Source organism: Cryptomeria japonica, chromosome 7, assembly GCF_030272615.1.
Source record: "Cryptomeria japonica chromosome 7, Sugi_1.0, whole genome shotgun sequence".
NCBI lineage: Eukaryota > Viridiplantae > Streptophyta > Pinopsida > Cupressales > Cupressaceae > Cryptomeria > Cryptomeria japonica.
The window spans coordinates 830,745,108-830,761,185 of record NC_081411.1 but is presented as its reverse complement, the minus strand read 5'-3'; the positions used below and the strand labels follow the sequence as shown (position 1 = coordinate 830,761,185).

Here is a 16,078-nt window from a genome sequence, read left to right as displayed (position 1 = left end):
TAAAATAAAACTTTAATTTTAGATCTAATTTCTAAAAATGATATTATTTCAAATTTATTATAAAAATTAATTAATTAGAAATAATTTATTACCCTAATTTTAAAAAGAAAAATAAAAAATAAAAAGTAACTTATTTATTTTTAGGATAATTAATCTAATATAATTTATGAAACTAACTTAATTTTTTTTTTAATAATTTATTAATAATAAAAAATGCCATTTATAAGACTTCATTCATGGAACTATAATTGTGGTTTAAAATAATTTATTTCCATTGCATTATTTTCACCAACAATATAAATAAATAAACAATTTTTTTTTTACCCCTCTTATTTTTGATTGGACACCTTAAATTTTTTTAAATGGAAAATAATAAAATCATTGACAAAAATGTGAATGGCCAATCTAAAAATAGTAAAAAAAAATAGCAAAAAAAATTATTCAAATAATTTTTTTTCACAACTATATAAATAAAATATTATCTCATTGGCTGACACTGTTTCCAATAAATGCAATTAATAAAATGAAGTGAGGTGTAAACATTAATCTCTATCTATGGGGACTAATAACAAAGAAATCATCGCCAAAATGATGATGTGCACATGACAAGATTTGTCTCTTCACATCCAGCTTCCAGAAATAGACTTTCTGTTCATATAGTTATCATAAGTAAATAAGCTTTTTTGTTATTTTGGAATTGATAACAATAGTTTTGAAGTTACTGTAGACATGTCACATGGCGAAGTTGTAGGTGTCTATGGCACTAATAATATACCAACTAGATTCCTTTCGACGGAATCGCACAAAGTGATTAGTTCAAACTTGATTTTGCAAAATCTGTCTTGTGGGAAAGCTTTCCTTTGTGAGGACAAAATTTCTGCCATGTGGGTTTGGCTTTTTTAGGTGCATTCGGAGGATAAATGCATGGGATGTGGCGTAAATGAGTGCAGACTAAATTTTTTTCTAATATTTCTTCCCTCGTGCAGTTTTATATTTCTTATGCTACACCAACAGGCGGTGATTCGTGCAGGGGTTTAAAATTGACTTTTTTTATCATTGATTCATTCAGGCTGACTTAGTGGGCTGGAAAATTCTATTTATACTTGCTTGGAACCTCCACTCGTTAACTGTGTAAGCCTCTTGGGCAACTTGAATTTTGGATTTTATTTATGTTCATGCGGCTTGCCATTTTAGGCTAAACAATACTGGTCCCCTTTCAAGTAAGCATTATGGGCAAGTTGGAGTTTGTTTTCTTTTGATACAGTGGATGGTTTTAGGATCATGAGCCGAAACTGTCTGTTTAATTTAAACCCATTTGTTTTTTATTTCTCTTAAGCATTGATTTTTAAGGGTTCTGGGTTGTGTCGATTTGGCAGGTCCTGGGCTGTTTTATTATTGCATCCTTGCCTATGATGGAGAACGGTTTTGTTTGAGGATTCAATTCATATCATCGGGTCTGCTTTATTAAGTAAGAGTAGTTTTGTTTGACTCGCCAATTCCTGCTCTATTTTCTAGCTATTACATACTGGTGGATCAGACCACATTTTCAGAGATTTGTCTTTGATCCGAATTTGCTAGTAAGAGTATAACGTAAGCTGGGACTGCTTCCCTAGCCTGCAAATTTTAGTGAAGGAGCACAATCTGAGTTGTGAGATGGCTCGGAACAACAATTTAGAGAAAATGGCATCTATAGATGCTCAGATGAGGCTTCTTGTTCCGGGTAAAGTGTCTGAAGATGACAAGCTCATCGAATATGATGCCCTTCTATTGGATCGGTTTCTTGATATCCTGCAGGACTTACATGGAGAGGAGATCAAGGAGACGGTGTGTAAATTGTTCCTTTCTTGCTGTTTAATGCTTGTAATTCTGTTGAGCTCTCAGCTACATTGTATTCTTGCTTTACTCACTTTGTTTATTAATAATAAATATCTAAATTGAATTAAATTGGAATTTTGTTTTGCAAACTGTAGTGATTTTTAAATGCTAAATCTAAATGCTTTTATTTTGTCTGGTTTTACGCTGGACTTAAGTTACAAAGTTAAACAAGTCAAGCTACAATACTGGGTAGTCTGAGTTTTAACATAGGTTTCTGGGCAAATAATGGGGTTGCGTCTGAAATTCTTGATTATCCTTTGTATTTTATTCGTGGATCAAACGCTTTTACATATGATCCATTGAAGGTTAAAAATTTAACCTAGGTAGGCTGCAAAACAGTGGGTAGTTTAGGGTTCTACCATTCATTTCTGGGAAAAGAGTTTACTCGGTTCTTTAACTCACGAATAGCCTTTTTCATTATGCTTAGCCTTAAATCAAATACTTTTACATTTGGTCTGGTATTTACTTTTAGATTATTCAGCCTACTTAGACTGAAAAATTAAAATGATTGGGTAGCCTCAGTTCTACCAGACATTTCTGCACAAATAATGTAGTTATCACTAATTGGGTTTAAAACTCATTAATGTCCATTGCATTTTATGCTTGATTCGAAAGCTTTTACATCTGGTCTGGAATTGAAGGTCAATGGCTAGTCTGAGTTCTGTATATACTTTTCTGGGCAAATAATTTAGCTGGGACATAAACTCGTGGATAGCCTATTTACTTAATACTAAAATCAAGTGCTTTTAAATTTGGTCTGCCCTCGAAACTCACAAAAATAAACCTATATAGTATTTAGGCTGAAAAGAGTGGGTAGCCTCAGTTCTACAATGTATTTCTGTGCATGTAATGTGATTGGGTCTTTAAAATCATAAACATCCTTTGTGTTTAATGCTTACATTAGCGTTGAATTTTCAATATTAACCTAGTTAGATGCATTAGAGATCATAATCTCAGTTCTGCCATATATTTCTGCATGCATAATTTAACTGGGTCTTTAACTCACAAAAGAGAGCCTTTTTAAAATCTAAGTGCTTATCGTTTCCAGCTTGTTAAATATGATAGTGGAATAAATTTTTCTGTAAGTTAAGTTTCTGGTTCCAACTGCATGGTACATTTCATTTCCAACGGTTCAGGCCGGAATGAAGGACTCATCATCAGAAAAGAGGCCTAAATTTGAGAAGAGAATGAGGGAGAAAATATTTACAAATAATCCACAAGGGTCGAAAGGATCCATTGTAAATCATGTGTAAAAGTTGAAAGGATCCATTGTAAATCATGGACCTATGCCCATGCATCTGTAAGACTACAATCATTTCAACAGTAGTAAAATATATGCTATTTTTTTTTCTATAGTGCATTTGTTTTGTGATTGTCCATTGTGCAGAGCGTTTTGGTCTTAAGTTGTGTGATTAGTCATCCCTTCATTGGGATAGGTGGCCTTGTCTACATCATATGGTATTAGATCTTGGGCTATAGTTCGAGTAGAAGACGACTTGAAGAAGGCGAACTATGTAGGATTCTAAGTGGCAATCTTGCAATAGTGGTTTCGTAGTGAAGACATCTATGTAGGATTGTGCCATAGGATCCTACTAGTGGGTGATTGAGGAGTTGTGATTTGGGGAGAAGCTTGTAAGAAGTCAAGTTGTGGAGAAGGCACATGGAAGTGGAAGGAGGTTGCAAAGAGGGTGAATTTCGAGCTTGGTTTGGGGTTTGAAGGAAGGATCTGCAAAGACAACACTATAATTGTTGATCAAAGGAAATCTGAGCATGAGGCAATGGGAGATGCATCTTTCAGTGTAAAGATTGTTGGGTAGATGGTGTGAGGAAGGGTTTTGTTCTCCATTATAGACAAATACAAGTCATGGTGCAAAAGTTTGGAGTTTGTGCATTGGGCACACACTTCAAGCATGGGGTGGTAAACAAGTGAATGTGCAGAGATGAAGGGTGTGCAAATATGCAAAACGTTGCACATTGCTGGGGTTAGCATGACAGGCAGATAATTTTGAATACTTGCAAGTTGAAGCAACAAGTGCAAATAGATGGTTGCCTTGGGTAGTAAACAATCCGGAATTCATGACAACAGTCATATCAATTATCTCCTAGGGATTGCCAATGTCAGGAAAGGTCTCCAGAGATCAGCATAATTGGTAGGGAAGTGTCAGTCATGTTAGAATGTATAGGGTCACAAGTAGGCAAATTTAAATGTTTACAATGGAATGTGTGGGCACGAAGTGCATACCTATATATATAGGTCACTGGATTGAGAAAGGGGTTCAACTGACAGATAGAGTTGTGGTTTAGTTTGGCCTAGTAGAGTGTTCATGCTTGAGACTCAGGTGGATAGGGTCGACTGTGTGCAAGAGCTGAAGTGCTTCATTGTAAATCAAAGCAATGCCCATACATCTGTGAACATTCCTTCACACTAGTAAAATATATGCTATTTCAGTTTCTTTTTAGCTTTGCATTTGTTTTGCCCATTGTGTGTGTCCTGATCTTAGGCTGTGTGGTTAGGCATCCCTGCATTGGGACCCTTGGCCCTGTGTGCATCATTCTACCTCCATTGTAAACTTGACATATTCTTTCAAATTTTTATGAACAAATTGTCTATGGTGCCGGGAGAGCAATGAACCCATGACAATCTCTTGCTTCCCTTCATACCCTTGGCCCTGTGTGCATCATTCTACCTCCATTGTAAACTTGACATATTCTTTCAAATTTTTATGAACAAATTGTCTATGGTGCCGGGAGAGCAATGAACCCATGACAATCTCTTGCTTCCCTTCACTCTTGCTTCCCTTCATAAACTTTACCTAAGAATTAAAGTTTGCAGACCTTGGATAGAACTTGACCAGCTTCTGATTTCATTGCTTGTGACTTTACTAACTACTTTGATGGTCTCACTTGGGGTAATTTCTGTGAACAACAATTCCACATCAAAACTTATGAGATTTATGTTGATCATCCCTTCTGAACTCCTTTATTCAATGTACTCCCTGTAGATGATCTTCCTCATCATCAGCACTGTGAAAAAAGGGGCTATTAGGAGACTCTTTTTTTATCAATAGGAAATGGTGCTTCCTTTGGCCCCTTGCATGTTTTAACCAAAACTAAAGGAACCCTGTACAATACCAATATCTGGAGAGTTGATTTTGATAATGTATCAATTGGCACTAATCATGTAAACATTAAGAGTACATACTCCCCAGAATTTAAAGTTAAGAGTCAGAAAACATATTAATAGAGTTGCAACTAAACCCCTGAAGCTTCACATGACAGAATCTGACTTAGCATTCAGCTACCTGCCTTTTTCCTGCTTTTCAATGACCTGAGGGATATCTGTGCAAATGATTACTTGAAGCCTGTGCATCTAGCTTCTGGATGAGGCTGTTTGAATGCCTTTTAGAATAGTGTACGCTGTTTCCCATTTTATAATAAAAACCAAAAGAATTATTTACAATACTAATATCTGGAGAGTAGTTATTAAGTCAAACCATTAGAGCTAGAGAGACTATTTAAAAAAAACATCATATACACACATCTACGTTTTTGGTCAGTGGGTTGTAGAAACAAGGTCAATGAAAGAACTATAATGGATTGACACTAACAGATACATTTATGTAGCATCTAGCAGAATTCAAGCCAACATTAACAGCATATACACACGATGAACTAAAGAGAAACAGAAAACATGGAGTAGCATGAAACCCTCAAGCTGCATGTGAGATTTGATGCCGCAGTCGGCTTCAGGCCTTTTTCCCAGTTTCAATAATCCTGCTAGAGGGTTCTTTGTGTAAATCATTTCTAGGTTAGTAATAATGGCAATTGAAGCCTTTACAACTAGCGTCCGACCTGGGGTTGTTTGAATGCATTTTAGAACAGTGTTATTCTGTTTCCTTTACTGCTTCCTCTTTAGACCTATTTGTTCCTATTAGCATTTAGTTATCTTGTGATGGGTGGATCATATCATCGACGTGTGTATTATTAAAATTTGAGGCTTCTCCTCATCTTCACAACTCCCAGAATCCACAAATCTGTAACACCCTTTGTATGCTGGTGAATGAATAATTTGATGTGGGACTTTTGACTTTAAAAGTTTAAATAGGGCCTTGCTTATGTCACATTTCTGCAATTTAAAGTTTCGGTTCTTCAAATTTATTTTTTGAATGTCATCTGGCTTATGTCTTGCTTTTAGAGCATATGAGTCATTTTAGAGTATCATGCAGTATAGCAGAAATATTATATCTTTATGTAATAAAAAAGTCCAAGCTGTATTGTTAAGGTGCTTGAGCGTATTCTACACTTTGTCATGCAGGTCCAAGACTGCTATGAGCTTTCTGGAGAGTATGAGGGAAAGGGTGATCCTAGCAAGCTAGAAGAGCTGGGAAAAGTATTAACGAGCTTGGATCCTGGAGATTCTATTGTCGTGGCAAGCTCATTTTCTCATATGCTTAACTTAGCAAACTTGGCTGAAGAAGTTCAAATTGCTTACCGACGCAGAACTAAACATAAAAAAGGAGATTTTGCAGATGAGAATTCAGCAACAACTGAATCAGACTTGGAAGAGACTTTTAAGAGGCTTGTTTATCAGCTGGGCAAATCACCTGCAGAAGTTTTTGATGCGTTGAAGAATCAGACTGTTGATTTGGTTTTGACTGCACACCCAACGCAGTCAGTTCGGAGGTCATTGCTACAGAAACATGCTCGGTACGTTTTTCCAAGTGCCACCCATTATCTTGTTTGTGCATGTAGACACAGAAATTATGCAGCCAATCTCGAAGCTTGTATAGTGGGGATGATCCTGTCAAAGTCAACAAAATTTGTTCTGCATTTATAACATGCCTGAGTAGCTATTTCATTATCCTTTTTTTATTGATAAAAAATGCAAGATTATAATTCCGTCATAGAAATATTTTAACATTGATACCCAAAGGTTAAAACACTAACCCAAGACAGGGCATAATCCCTACTACAGTGACTGCTTATAAAGTAAGAGACATAGATATCTGAAACAGGAAGAAAATTGAGTTAGCCAACCAAACAGAGCTTCATATTATCAGGCGAGTTGGAGAGCTATTGATGTTTGATATTTTAATTTATAAAGCAAGAAATTGAGATATCTGAGACAGGAAGAAAATTAATGAGTTAACCAACCAAACAGAGCTTCATGTTAGCAGTCAAGTTGGGGAGCTATTGATGTTTGATATTTTAATTTTCCTATCTTTTTGGAATGCATTACTGCTGGCATATATTGAAAGTCCATTTTTACAGGGTCCATATTGATATCCTATTGCATCTTTAGATTCTAACTACTTAAATTTAAGAGTCAAAATCTCTATCTTAACAAAGTTATGAACCTCTCAGTCTTTATAGTTTTGTTAATCCTGTTTTCATTTGTTAAAGACAGTTGCTGTTCTGTTTCCTAAAGTCTTTGCATACCTTGTTAACAATGGCAATAATTTTCTCATGGCTCTCCTTCACCTATTCAATAAAGAGCTAAACCAAAAGCCACAAGAGCATTCTTAGAGTGGCCAGGACAGATTGAGAAGCTATCTGCAATATCTTCTCTCTATTCTTTCCCTTCACTTTGACTAATGTTGTGTTCAGCCTCATATAATAAGCAGCTCTGCTATAAATCAATCTTTGGTTGGTTGCATTCAGGATTCTCTTCTGAATAATTTAGATGTAATTTTTTAAATTTTTTTTCAACTTCCTTCACTTCATGATGGTCACATTTTTCTCTACAGCTGCCACCAGTGGTTTAACCCTAATTAACATCACCTTCATGTTTCTTGTGCTGAGAAAGGCAGAAAATTTTGAAACAGAAAATGATATCAGAAAACTTAAAATTCTGCATACAAAAAGTTAAGACCAAACCAAGAGAAACTGCAAAAAAATAGTCGGTTTGCTTCTGCACCCAACAATAATGTCAGCACTCATATTTCAATAACAACTTTTGGAGTCTTTCATCCCTACAATCCAAGTACTTGTCGTGCAAGTCCAGTGCAATATCTTACATTATACAAAGCTAACATCCTTTTGCCTCTGGGATGTTGGCATTAGTCCATGTTCTCAAGTTAAGAAGTGTCACAAATAACATCATGTTTCATAATAATTGTCATTTAAAACTTAACTCAATATATTGTTAGTTGGAGATGTCAAGTCAACCTGGGGTCAGTTTTCACTGCCCACAGGTTCCACTTCTACATAATCTGTTACTCTTGGCATTGAAACCAAAGCTATTCAGCATTTCTTACATGCCAATAATGTGAAATCATTGAATCTCATATAAATATTAAGCAACAAAGGGAGGCTGCTCCAGGGAGAAATTCATGTCACTGTGGAAATAAATGAGCTGATAACCAAATATTTCACAAAAACACTGTTTTGCTTAGCACTCTATTAGAAATACTAGAAGAACACGACTTGGGAGTTGATAACAATGTTGTTATTACAAGTAACAAGACAAAATTTTGTGTTGTTTTTTTGCAGGATTCGAAATTGCTTGTCGCAATTGTATTCAAAAGATGTTACCCCAGATGAGAAGCAGGAGCTAGATGAAGCTTTGCAGAGAGAGGTAATCATTTATTAGTTAGTCAAATGAGGTACTTGGGTATTTTAAACTCCTTATTTGGTACCACAGTTTTACTCTCAACATATTTACTTTGGAGTATCATGCATAGATTGTTATAGCTAAAACAACTGTTCTTTTAGAAAGTCTTTAAATAGTGCTCTACTTGCATTTTCCAAAGTCATATATTGCCCTCATTAATTTTATTCTTCTTTCACTTTCCTTTTATTACATATCAAAGGAATGCATAATAATACAGTTTCATAGAGTGATGTAGTTGTAGCATGTGGGCAGATGCTGTCAACGCCTTTTTGAACTTTACATGTCACTGGCATAAACTTTGTAGCATATTTGCCAATCCTCAGAGTTCAAACCAAAGGCAGTGCTTCTATTATTTCCTTTTAGTGGAATTTTCTATGTGTTTCTTTCATGGTTTCTGATTGTATTAGACTTTAGTTCACCAATTTTTTTTTTCTATTTTTGTGTACTTTATTCCATGCAGTCTCTTGTTTTCGTGACATACTTGGTTACTCAGTTATTAGAGATTGTCTCATTTATTTCCAATACAATGGTTCTGTTTTGGCTACCATTTAATGTATACATATTGAAAGAGATGGTCTGCATCATGGTAGCATATCATTTACACGTATTAACACAGCTTCATAATATTATAAGTGAAATTCAATTACTCAGGTTTAAACCAGGAACCTGGCAAAAGCTTGGCAACTAGAAAACAATGTACTTTAAAACGAGAGAAAAAAAACTAATTTTGTTGTTTCATGTCAAATATAGTTCATGTAGATAAAAATAGATGTTGTACATTATAAAATGCTAATTATGAAAAATTTCATAGGACTTTAAAAAAATCTATTTCACTTTAAGAAGGTTTATGTAAAACAGATGGCTCTAAAATGGCAGTTCCATCATGAAGCATGGCTTACTATTTTAGGGGTAGCCATGTGTTTTCCATCTAAACCCTCATTAGGGTATAATAAATTAAAAGAAAAGCCCTAAGTGTGGTCTAAAATTTAAGTTGAAAAAGAAATCTATTCAAACAGCAAATTAAAACTTAAAAACAATTAAAATACTGTAACCCTAAACAAAATGTTCTGGGACTTGTCTGTCTTTGCGATGTATTTTCTGTGTCTAAGCATTAAATTGAGCCAACAAAAGATATAATAGTAAAAAGAAAATCACTTTTTGAAAAACTGGGGTAATGGCATGACAAATTCTGTCTTTTCTCTGTACGTTTTTGTTTCTAAGCATTAAAATGAGCCCCAAAAAGATAAAATAGTATAAAGGAAATTGCTTCTCAAAAAACTTCAGTATTGGCATAACAAATGTGGCAGGTTGTGATTACTTGGGATTAATCACATTTTTTTCGAGTGCATTGTTACTATGGTCTGCATGTAGATGATGAATTTTCTTATTATGGAAACTTTCCATGATCAATGTGATCCATGGAAACATTCAGGCAATCATTGAATGACTACTGTATTAACAGGGAATGCCAATATTTGTTACTGTTTCAACTCATTGATTGTGATGTGCCATGGATAATTTGCTCTTTCCTGTTTATTGGTCTTTCTTTGTTGTATGTGCATGCTAATTTCAGTTTTTGAATTTTTCTTAGTAGAAATTTGAAAAACTATAATATTTGCAAACTTGATAATCTGGTATGTTATTAAATATTAGTAAAACATTCTATCCTTTTAGTTATAGAAACCTTTGTAAATCTTGATTATTCTCAAACTACCAGGGAGGTGAATTTTTGAGAGAATTCTCAGTATTGAGAAGGTTTTTAGATTTTATTTGTTTTCTTGAGAAAGTTGATAAAGTTTGTTGAAAATGTAAATAATGCCACTTTGTAAAAAAATTGATTTGCAAGAATATTGAAAACTAGCAAATATTAGGCACTAAAATTCCCCCTGCATGCATCTGTAGCAATGTGCAGTTTCACATGTGAACAGTATTTTCATGCATTTTGATGCACACAAATTGTCTGCAAGCCATAAGCCATAACCTGCAATCAGGTCTACAATAGTTTCCAGCCAAGATGTGCGTTTCACATTTTTCCATAGCACAGTTGTGAAAATAATTCTGTTTTTGAATTTTCTTTTGATGTCTTGAATTTGCATGTGTGGCCTTGAGACTTGTAGGTTTTTATTTAGAAAGGGTTTGGCAGGATTTAATAGAAGTTGCTACCAGATTATGTCATGTTTGATAATCTATTGGCAAACATCCATTTCAAGACATTTGAAAGGGAGCATGTAAAGGATAATAATGAAGAATGTGGAAAGCTAAGCTTATATTCTGATTCATTTGCACTATCTGGTATTTGGTTAAGTGTTCTTTTGTCTAACTATATGCTTGAATCTCCAGTAATGAAATTTCAAATATAAATTGCTTTCTCCATTTGAATCTGTGGCTGTTTGGTGCTCAATATTTTATTTAATGTTTCCAGATTCAAGCTGCATTTCGAACAGATGAAATTCGGCGCACTCCTCCTACTCCACAAGATGAGATGCGTGCAGGAATGAGTTATTTTCATGAGACCATATGGAAGGGAGTGCCAAAATTCTTGCGTCGTATTGATACTGCTCTAAAGTCAATTGGGATAAATGAAAGAGTGCCATATAATGCACCTCTTATACAATTTTCATCATGGATGGGAGGTGACCGAGATGGTTCGTATATATTTCAAACACCCCAGCTTAATTGATTACTTTTGGTTGCCATTTTTGCCCAGTTCTTTTTTCCTATACTCTGGGATGGTTGTTAAGTCATTTTCAGAACTCATAACACCGGTAATGATGAATTCTTCACTGTCTACTGTTGCAGGAAATCCCAGGGTGACTCCAGAAGTTACAAGGGATGTATGTTTGCTTGCAAGAATGATGGCAGCAAATTTATATTATTCTCAAATAGAAGATCTTATGTTTGAGGTGTGGAATCAAGCTTTTTGAGTTGTCATTTTAGTAATTACAATTATCTCACTTAAAATATATCAATGTCTGTATCTCCATCAGGTCAGCTCATTTGATTTCATGTACATATCTATCCCTTGCAGTTGTCCATGTGGCGTTGTAGTGATGAATTGAGAGAACGTGCCTTACAGCTTTTTAGCTCTTCAAAGAAAGATACAAAGCATTATATAGGTATATTGCATCTGTCAGCCCATTATAACTTGAGAACTAAAAGATAGCATATATTTCTCAAAATAATTTGCACCTGTTGATATCCTCTGTAGACCTCTAGTAAAAGGTGCATGACTTATTTTTCCTCCCATTCTCTCTGTATGTTGATTATCTGCCTGTCTCTATCTTTGACTTTGCTGCAGAATTCTGGAAACAAGTTCCTCCAAATGAACCCTTTCGGGTGATATTGGGAGATGTACGGGACAAATTATACCACACACGTGAACGTGCACGCCATATACTGGCTAATGGAATCTCTGACATTCCAGAGGAAGCAACCTTCACAAGCATCGACCAGGTAAATAACACAGCTTAGGAATTAGATTCCAATGTTATATTATTTTTTATGTTTACTAGATGTGTTAATGGCTTCTGTGATATTTTTCATGCTTTGGTTCCAGTTTTTGGAGCCACTTGAACTTTGCTACAGATCATTGTGCTCTACTGGGGATCAGCCAATTGCAGATGGCAGTCTACTTGACTTTATGCGCCAAGTTTCAACATTTGGTTTGTCATTTGTAAGGTTGGATATCAGACAGGAATCCGAGAGACACACTGATGTTATGGATGCAATTACAAAACACTTGGGTATTGGATCATACAAAGAATGGTCAGAGGAACAACGACAAGAGTGGCTCTTGTTAGAACTGCAAGGCAAACGACCTTTGTTTGGGCCTGACCTTCCAAAGACAGATGAGATTCGTGATGTCCTAGACACATTTCATGTGATTTCTGAACTTCCACCTGACAACTTTGGAGCTTATATCATTTCAATGGCAACTGCAGCATCTGATGTTTTAGTAGTTGAGTTATTGCAAAGGGAATGCCGTGTGAGAAAACCCTTACGTGTTGTACCATTATTTGAAAAGCTGGCAGATCTAGATGCCGCTCCAGCTGCTTTAGCTAGATTGTTTTCAATCAACTGGTACAGAAATAGAATTGATGGAAAGCAAGAGGTTATGATAGGCTATTCTGATTCTGGTAAGGATGCTGGTCGGCTGTCTGCTGCTTGGCAATTGTACAAAGCCCAGGAGGATCTTATAAAGGTGGCTAAAGAATTTGGGGTGAAGTTGACAATGTTCCATGGTCGTGGAGGAACTGTAGGGAGAGGAGGTGGTCCAACCCATCTTGCTATATTATCTCAGCCCCCAGACACAATCCATGGCTCCTTGCGAGTCACGGTCCAAGGAGAGGTCATAGAGCAGTCATTTGGTGAGGAACACTTGTGTTTCAGAACTCTACAGCGGTTTACTGCTGCCACTCTGGAACATGGGATGCATCCTCCAGTTTCTCCAAAACTTGAGTGGCGTAAATTGATGGATGAAATGGCCATTATTGCTACTGAAGAGTACAGATCAATTGTTTTTAAGGAGAGCAGATTTGTTGAATATTTTCGTTCTGTGAGTATCAATTTTTAAATATTTTAATTCTTATTTTTGTATTTTCTATGAATAGATAGATCATTGCCTTTGGATATTTAAGTCTTTTATGTACTAAATTTCCTGAGTTTTTTGGCCAGGCAACTCCAGAAACAGAGTATGGTCGAATGAACATTGGAAGTCGCCCCTCAAAGAGGAAGCCAAGTGGAGGGATTGAGTCACTTCGTGCCATCCCATGGATATTTGCTTGGACACAAACTCGATTTCATCTTCCTGTGTGGCTAGGATTTGGTGCAGCATTCAAGCATGTTTTAGAGAATGATATAAGAAATCTCCATACTTTACGTGAGATGTACAATGAATGGCCATTCTTTCGGGTTACAATTGACTTAGTTGAAATGGTTTTTGCAAAGGGTGATCCCGGTATTACTTCTTTGTATGACAAATTACTGGTATCTGAAGATTTGTGGACCTTTGGTGAAAAATTGAGAGCTATCTATCTAGAAACCAAGGACCTCCTCCTCAAGGTAAATTGCTTACTTTTCTTTATGCAAATGGTAAACCTATAAGAAGGTGAAAATTAAATTGGCACCAAGATTATAAAGACATAAAATATTATCAACAAAACTGTTTTTGTTATATACAGGTTGCCGGACACAAAGATCTTCTTGAAGGTGATCCATACTTGAAACAACGGCTCAGACTTCGTGACTCATACATCACAACACTAAATGTTTGTCAGGCTTATACTTTGAAAAGAATAAGAGATCCCAACTTCCATGTTCAGCAGAGGCCTCATTTATCAAAAGAAAGTTCAACCAAACCAGCAGATGAATTGGTCAAGTTGAATCCAACAAGTGAGTATGCACCAGGGCTGGAGGACACTTTGATTCTGACAATGAAGGGCATAGCAGCTGGTATGCAGAATACCGGTTAGAAGGTAAGTGATTTTTACAAGCAGGACATCAATCACTTGTATTTTGCTAATTGTAGATTGGTACGCTACTAGGCACATGTAGAAATTTATAGATTTCATATTCATTTTCACGGAAACCTGATTATTTGCTATGATAAACATACAATGGTGCATGCAATGCATTCAACTTTAATGTCAGCAACTTATCAATATTCTGGTTTTTTCCAAGTAAGAAGATGGTATATTTCAGGAAGCTGATGAAAATGGTTACTATGAAGTATGAACAATTCTTTAGAAAAATGCAATATGTATTTCACCAAATCAAAATTCCTAAAAATTCTTTTCTTTCTTAGTGAAGTTAGTTTGCCTATTGGTGATCTAGTAAGTAATCGATGTAGTGCCACTTTTGAATGGTGGAGATTAGAATCAAAGCTTTTCAATTAAAAGAAAATAATTAAATAAAGCTCCAATGCAAAGGGCACAAATCTTCAGTTATATAAAGGACGTGGTCAGCTTAGTGGGTGATAATTTTTCAATAGATTTAGTGTCTATGATTCAAGTGATGTGTTTTTCTTTAAGATAAAAAAAATTAATATTTGTGTTATATGATGCAGATTTTTGGCAACAGACCAGAATCATGTCCTGTTGAATAATTACCATGATCGAAGTTTCTCTCTGCTTACTTGTAAGGAGAATTCATTAGAGTTCTAATGATATGTTCGGCTTAGAAGTATGCCAAAACATCAGGAGAGGCAATTATCCGTTAAACGGACCAAGTATGATCTCATTATTTATATATGTATTGTGCATAAGGCACATTTTAAACATATTATGTTTTACAAACTGGACAAGGGATTCTTAGTATTTTATAATTTAACATGGTTCTTGTCTTAATAGCTATCTTTGATTTTCTTCTCGGCTTTGGCATTAGTGTTTTGAAACACTCTTTTGTTTATCTTGCTATAATTTAGTAGATTGCTGACTGAAGTAAAAGAGATGGGTTCTTTCTGGTGCATTTGCCCCTTTTTAGGGATTTCTGGCAGTCAAATCTTGCAAGGATTTTTTCCCATGGTTTGTTGAATTAAGGATTGACTGATCATTTGATCTTTGTGTGTTTTTATTCAACTCTAAAATATTTTAGTATTTATTCTTTTGTTTGCATGGATAAAGACCTTTTAGGTAACTCTCTCTCAATAATTAGTTTTCACATTCTATGTGCTGTAAGAATAAACCGTTCAAGCTTTTCAATGTTTATCTAGTTTTACTATATATGGAAGGCTTGAAGATGAGCAATCACCTTTTCTATAATGGTTGTGATATGTACCCAGACATGATTTAATTATCTGTAAGGGATTATACAGTGGCTGACATATCGAGTAATTTACTAATTCATGGCTAAGTTATATTGGACAATGTTACAAGCCTTCAAACCTTGTATCTTTCTACTCTACGTGCAATGAAAAACTCAATAGCCATCAAGAGCCCCAATGAAATTGCCATTAAATTGAATTTCTCAAAAACAATTTCAAAGAAGTAATTTTGTATTTTAAGACATAAAACTTTTTTTCTATGCTCACGAGTATATTGAAGATTTGGACTAGGAAATAACAATACTAACAAGAGTTGAAACATGATCTTGTGTTAATTTTTATGTGGATTGACTTGGAAATCCAAATAGCAAAAGCTCACACAACCAACTCATCAATAAAAAATATTTTCACTGAACTCTTAACAAATAGTAACTGTTTAGATGTAAAGGATCAATGAAAGCTATGAACATTTTAATAGAATTCTTAGTTATAACAAAACAAAAACAACAGAGGTTTAAATAATGATATCAACTAACAACCTAAAGAAACATGTGAAATGTTGAATAGAAAATGTATTATTCAGCGGTAATAACAGTAAGTATTGATACATTGCTACTAGAATTATAGACAATAGAACTTTTTGTGCGTTATAGTCAATGTTCACACAATGGTGTTTTGTAATGTCCATATTTACTAGCGACAAACTTACTAAAACAAACCTATGTTTAAAAAAATACAACCATGTATTGTGCACACAAAATGTTCACACACTGTTGTGATTTCACTTGATTTTACAATCCATGCAACAAATGAGCTGACAAATCCACAAG

The 16,078-nt window shown here is 35.1% G+C and overlaps 1 protein-coding gene across 6 annotated transcripts; it reads left to right on the top strand.

The window, feature by feature from the left end:
• Positions 1-715: 715 nt before the first annotated feature.
• LOC131074299 (phosphoenolpyruvate carboxylase) lies at positions 716-14,832 on the top strand. Of its 6 annotated transcripts, none has more exons than XM_058010898.1 (13): positions 716-1,131; positions 1,377-1,468; positions 1,614-1,824; positions 6,191-6,582; positions 8,368-8,452; positions 10,911-11,133; positions 11,288-11,391; positions 11,517-11,604; positions 11,787-11,941; positions 12,045-13,043; positions 13,163-13,549; positions 13,669-13,962; positions 14,553-14,832. In XM_058010898.1, exons 3-12 carry the CDS (start codon positions 1,654-1,656, stop codon positions 13,957-13,959), a joined length of 2,895 nt encoding a protein of 964 aa, XP_057866881.1. In that variant the 5' UTR covers positions 716-1,131; positions 1,377-1,468; positions 1,614-1,653; the 3' UTR covers positions 13,960-13,962; positions 14,553-14,832. The 6 variants fall into 6 exon arrangements, with proteins under 6 accessions (XP_057866881.1, XP_057866879.1, XP_057866883.1 ...); XM_058010896.1 differs by having other exon boundaries at positions 1,579-1,824; XM_058010900.1 differs by having other exon boundaries at positions 716-1,220.
• Positions 14,833-16,078: the final 1,246 nt, after the last annotated feature.

Coding starts and splice junctions, on each gene's coding strand:
- LOC131074299 (XM_058010898.1), top strand. CDS start 1,654: ATGGCTCGGAACAACAATTTAGAGAAAATGGCATCTATAGATGCTCAG. Junction 6,583..8,367: donor TTGCTACAGAAACATGCTCG/GTACGTTTTTCC, acceptor GTTTTTTTGCAG/GATTCGAAATTGCTTGTCGC. Junction 13,044..13,162: donor TTGTTGAATATTTTCGTTCT/GTGAGTATCAAT, acceptor TTTTTTGGCCAG/GCAACTCCAGAAACAGAGTA.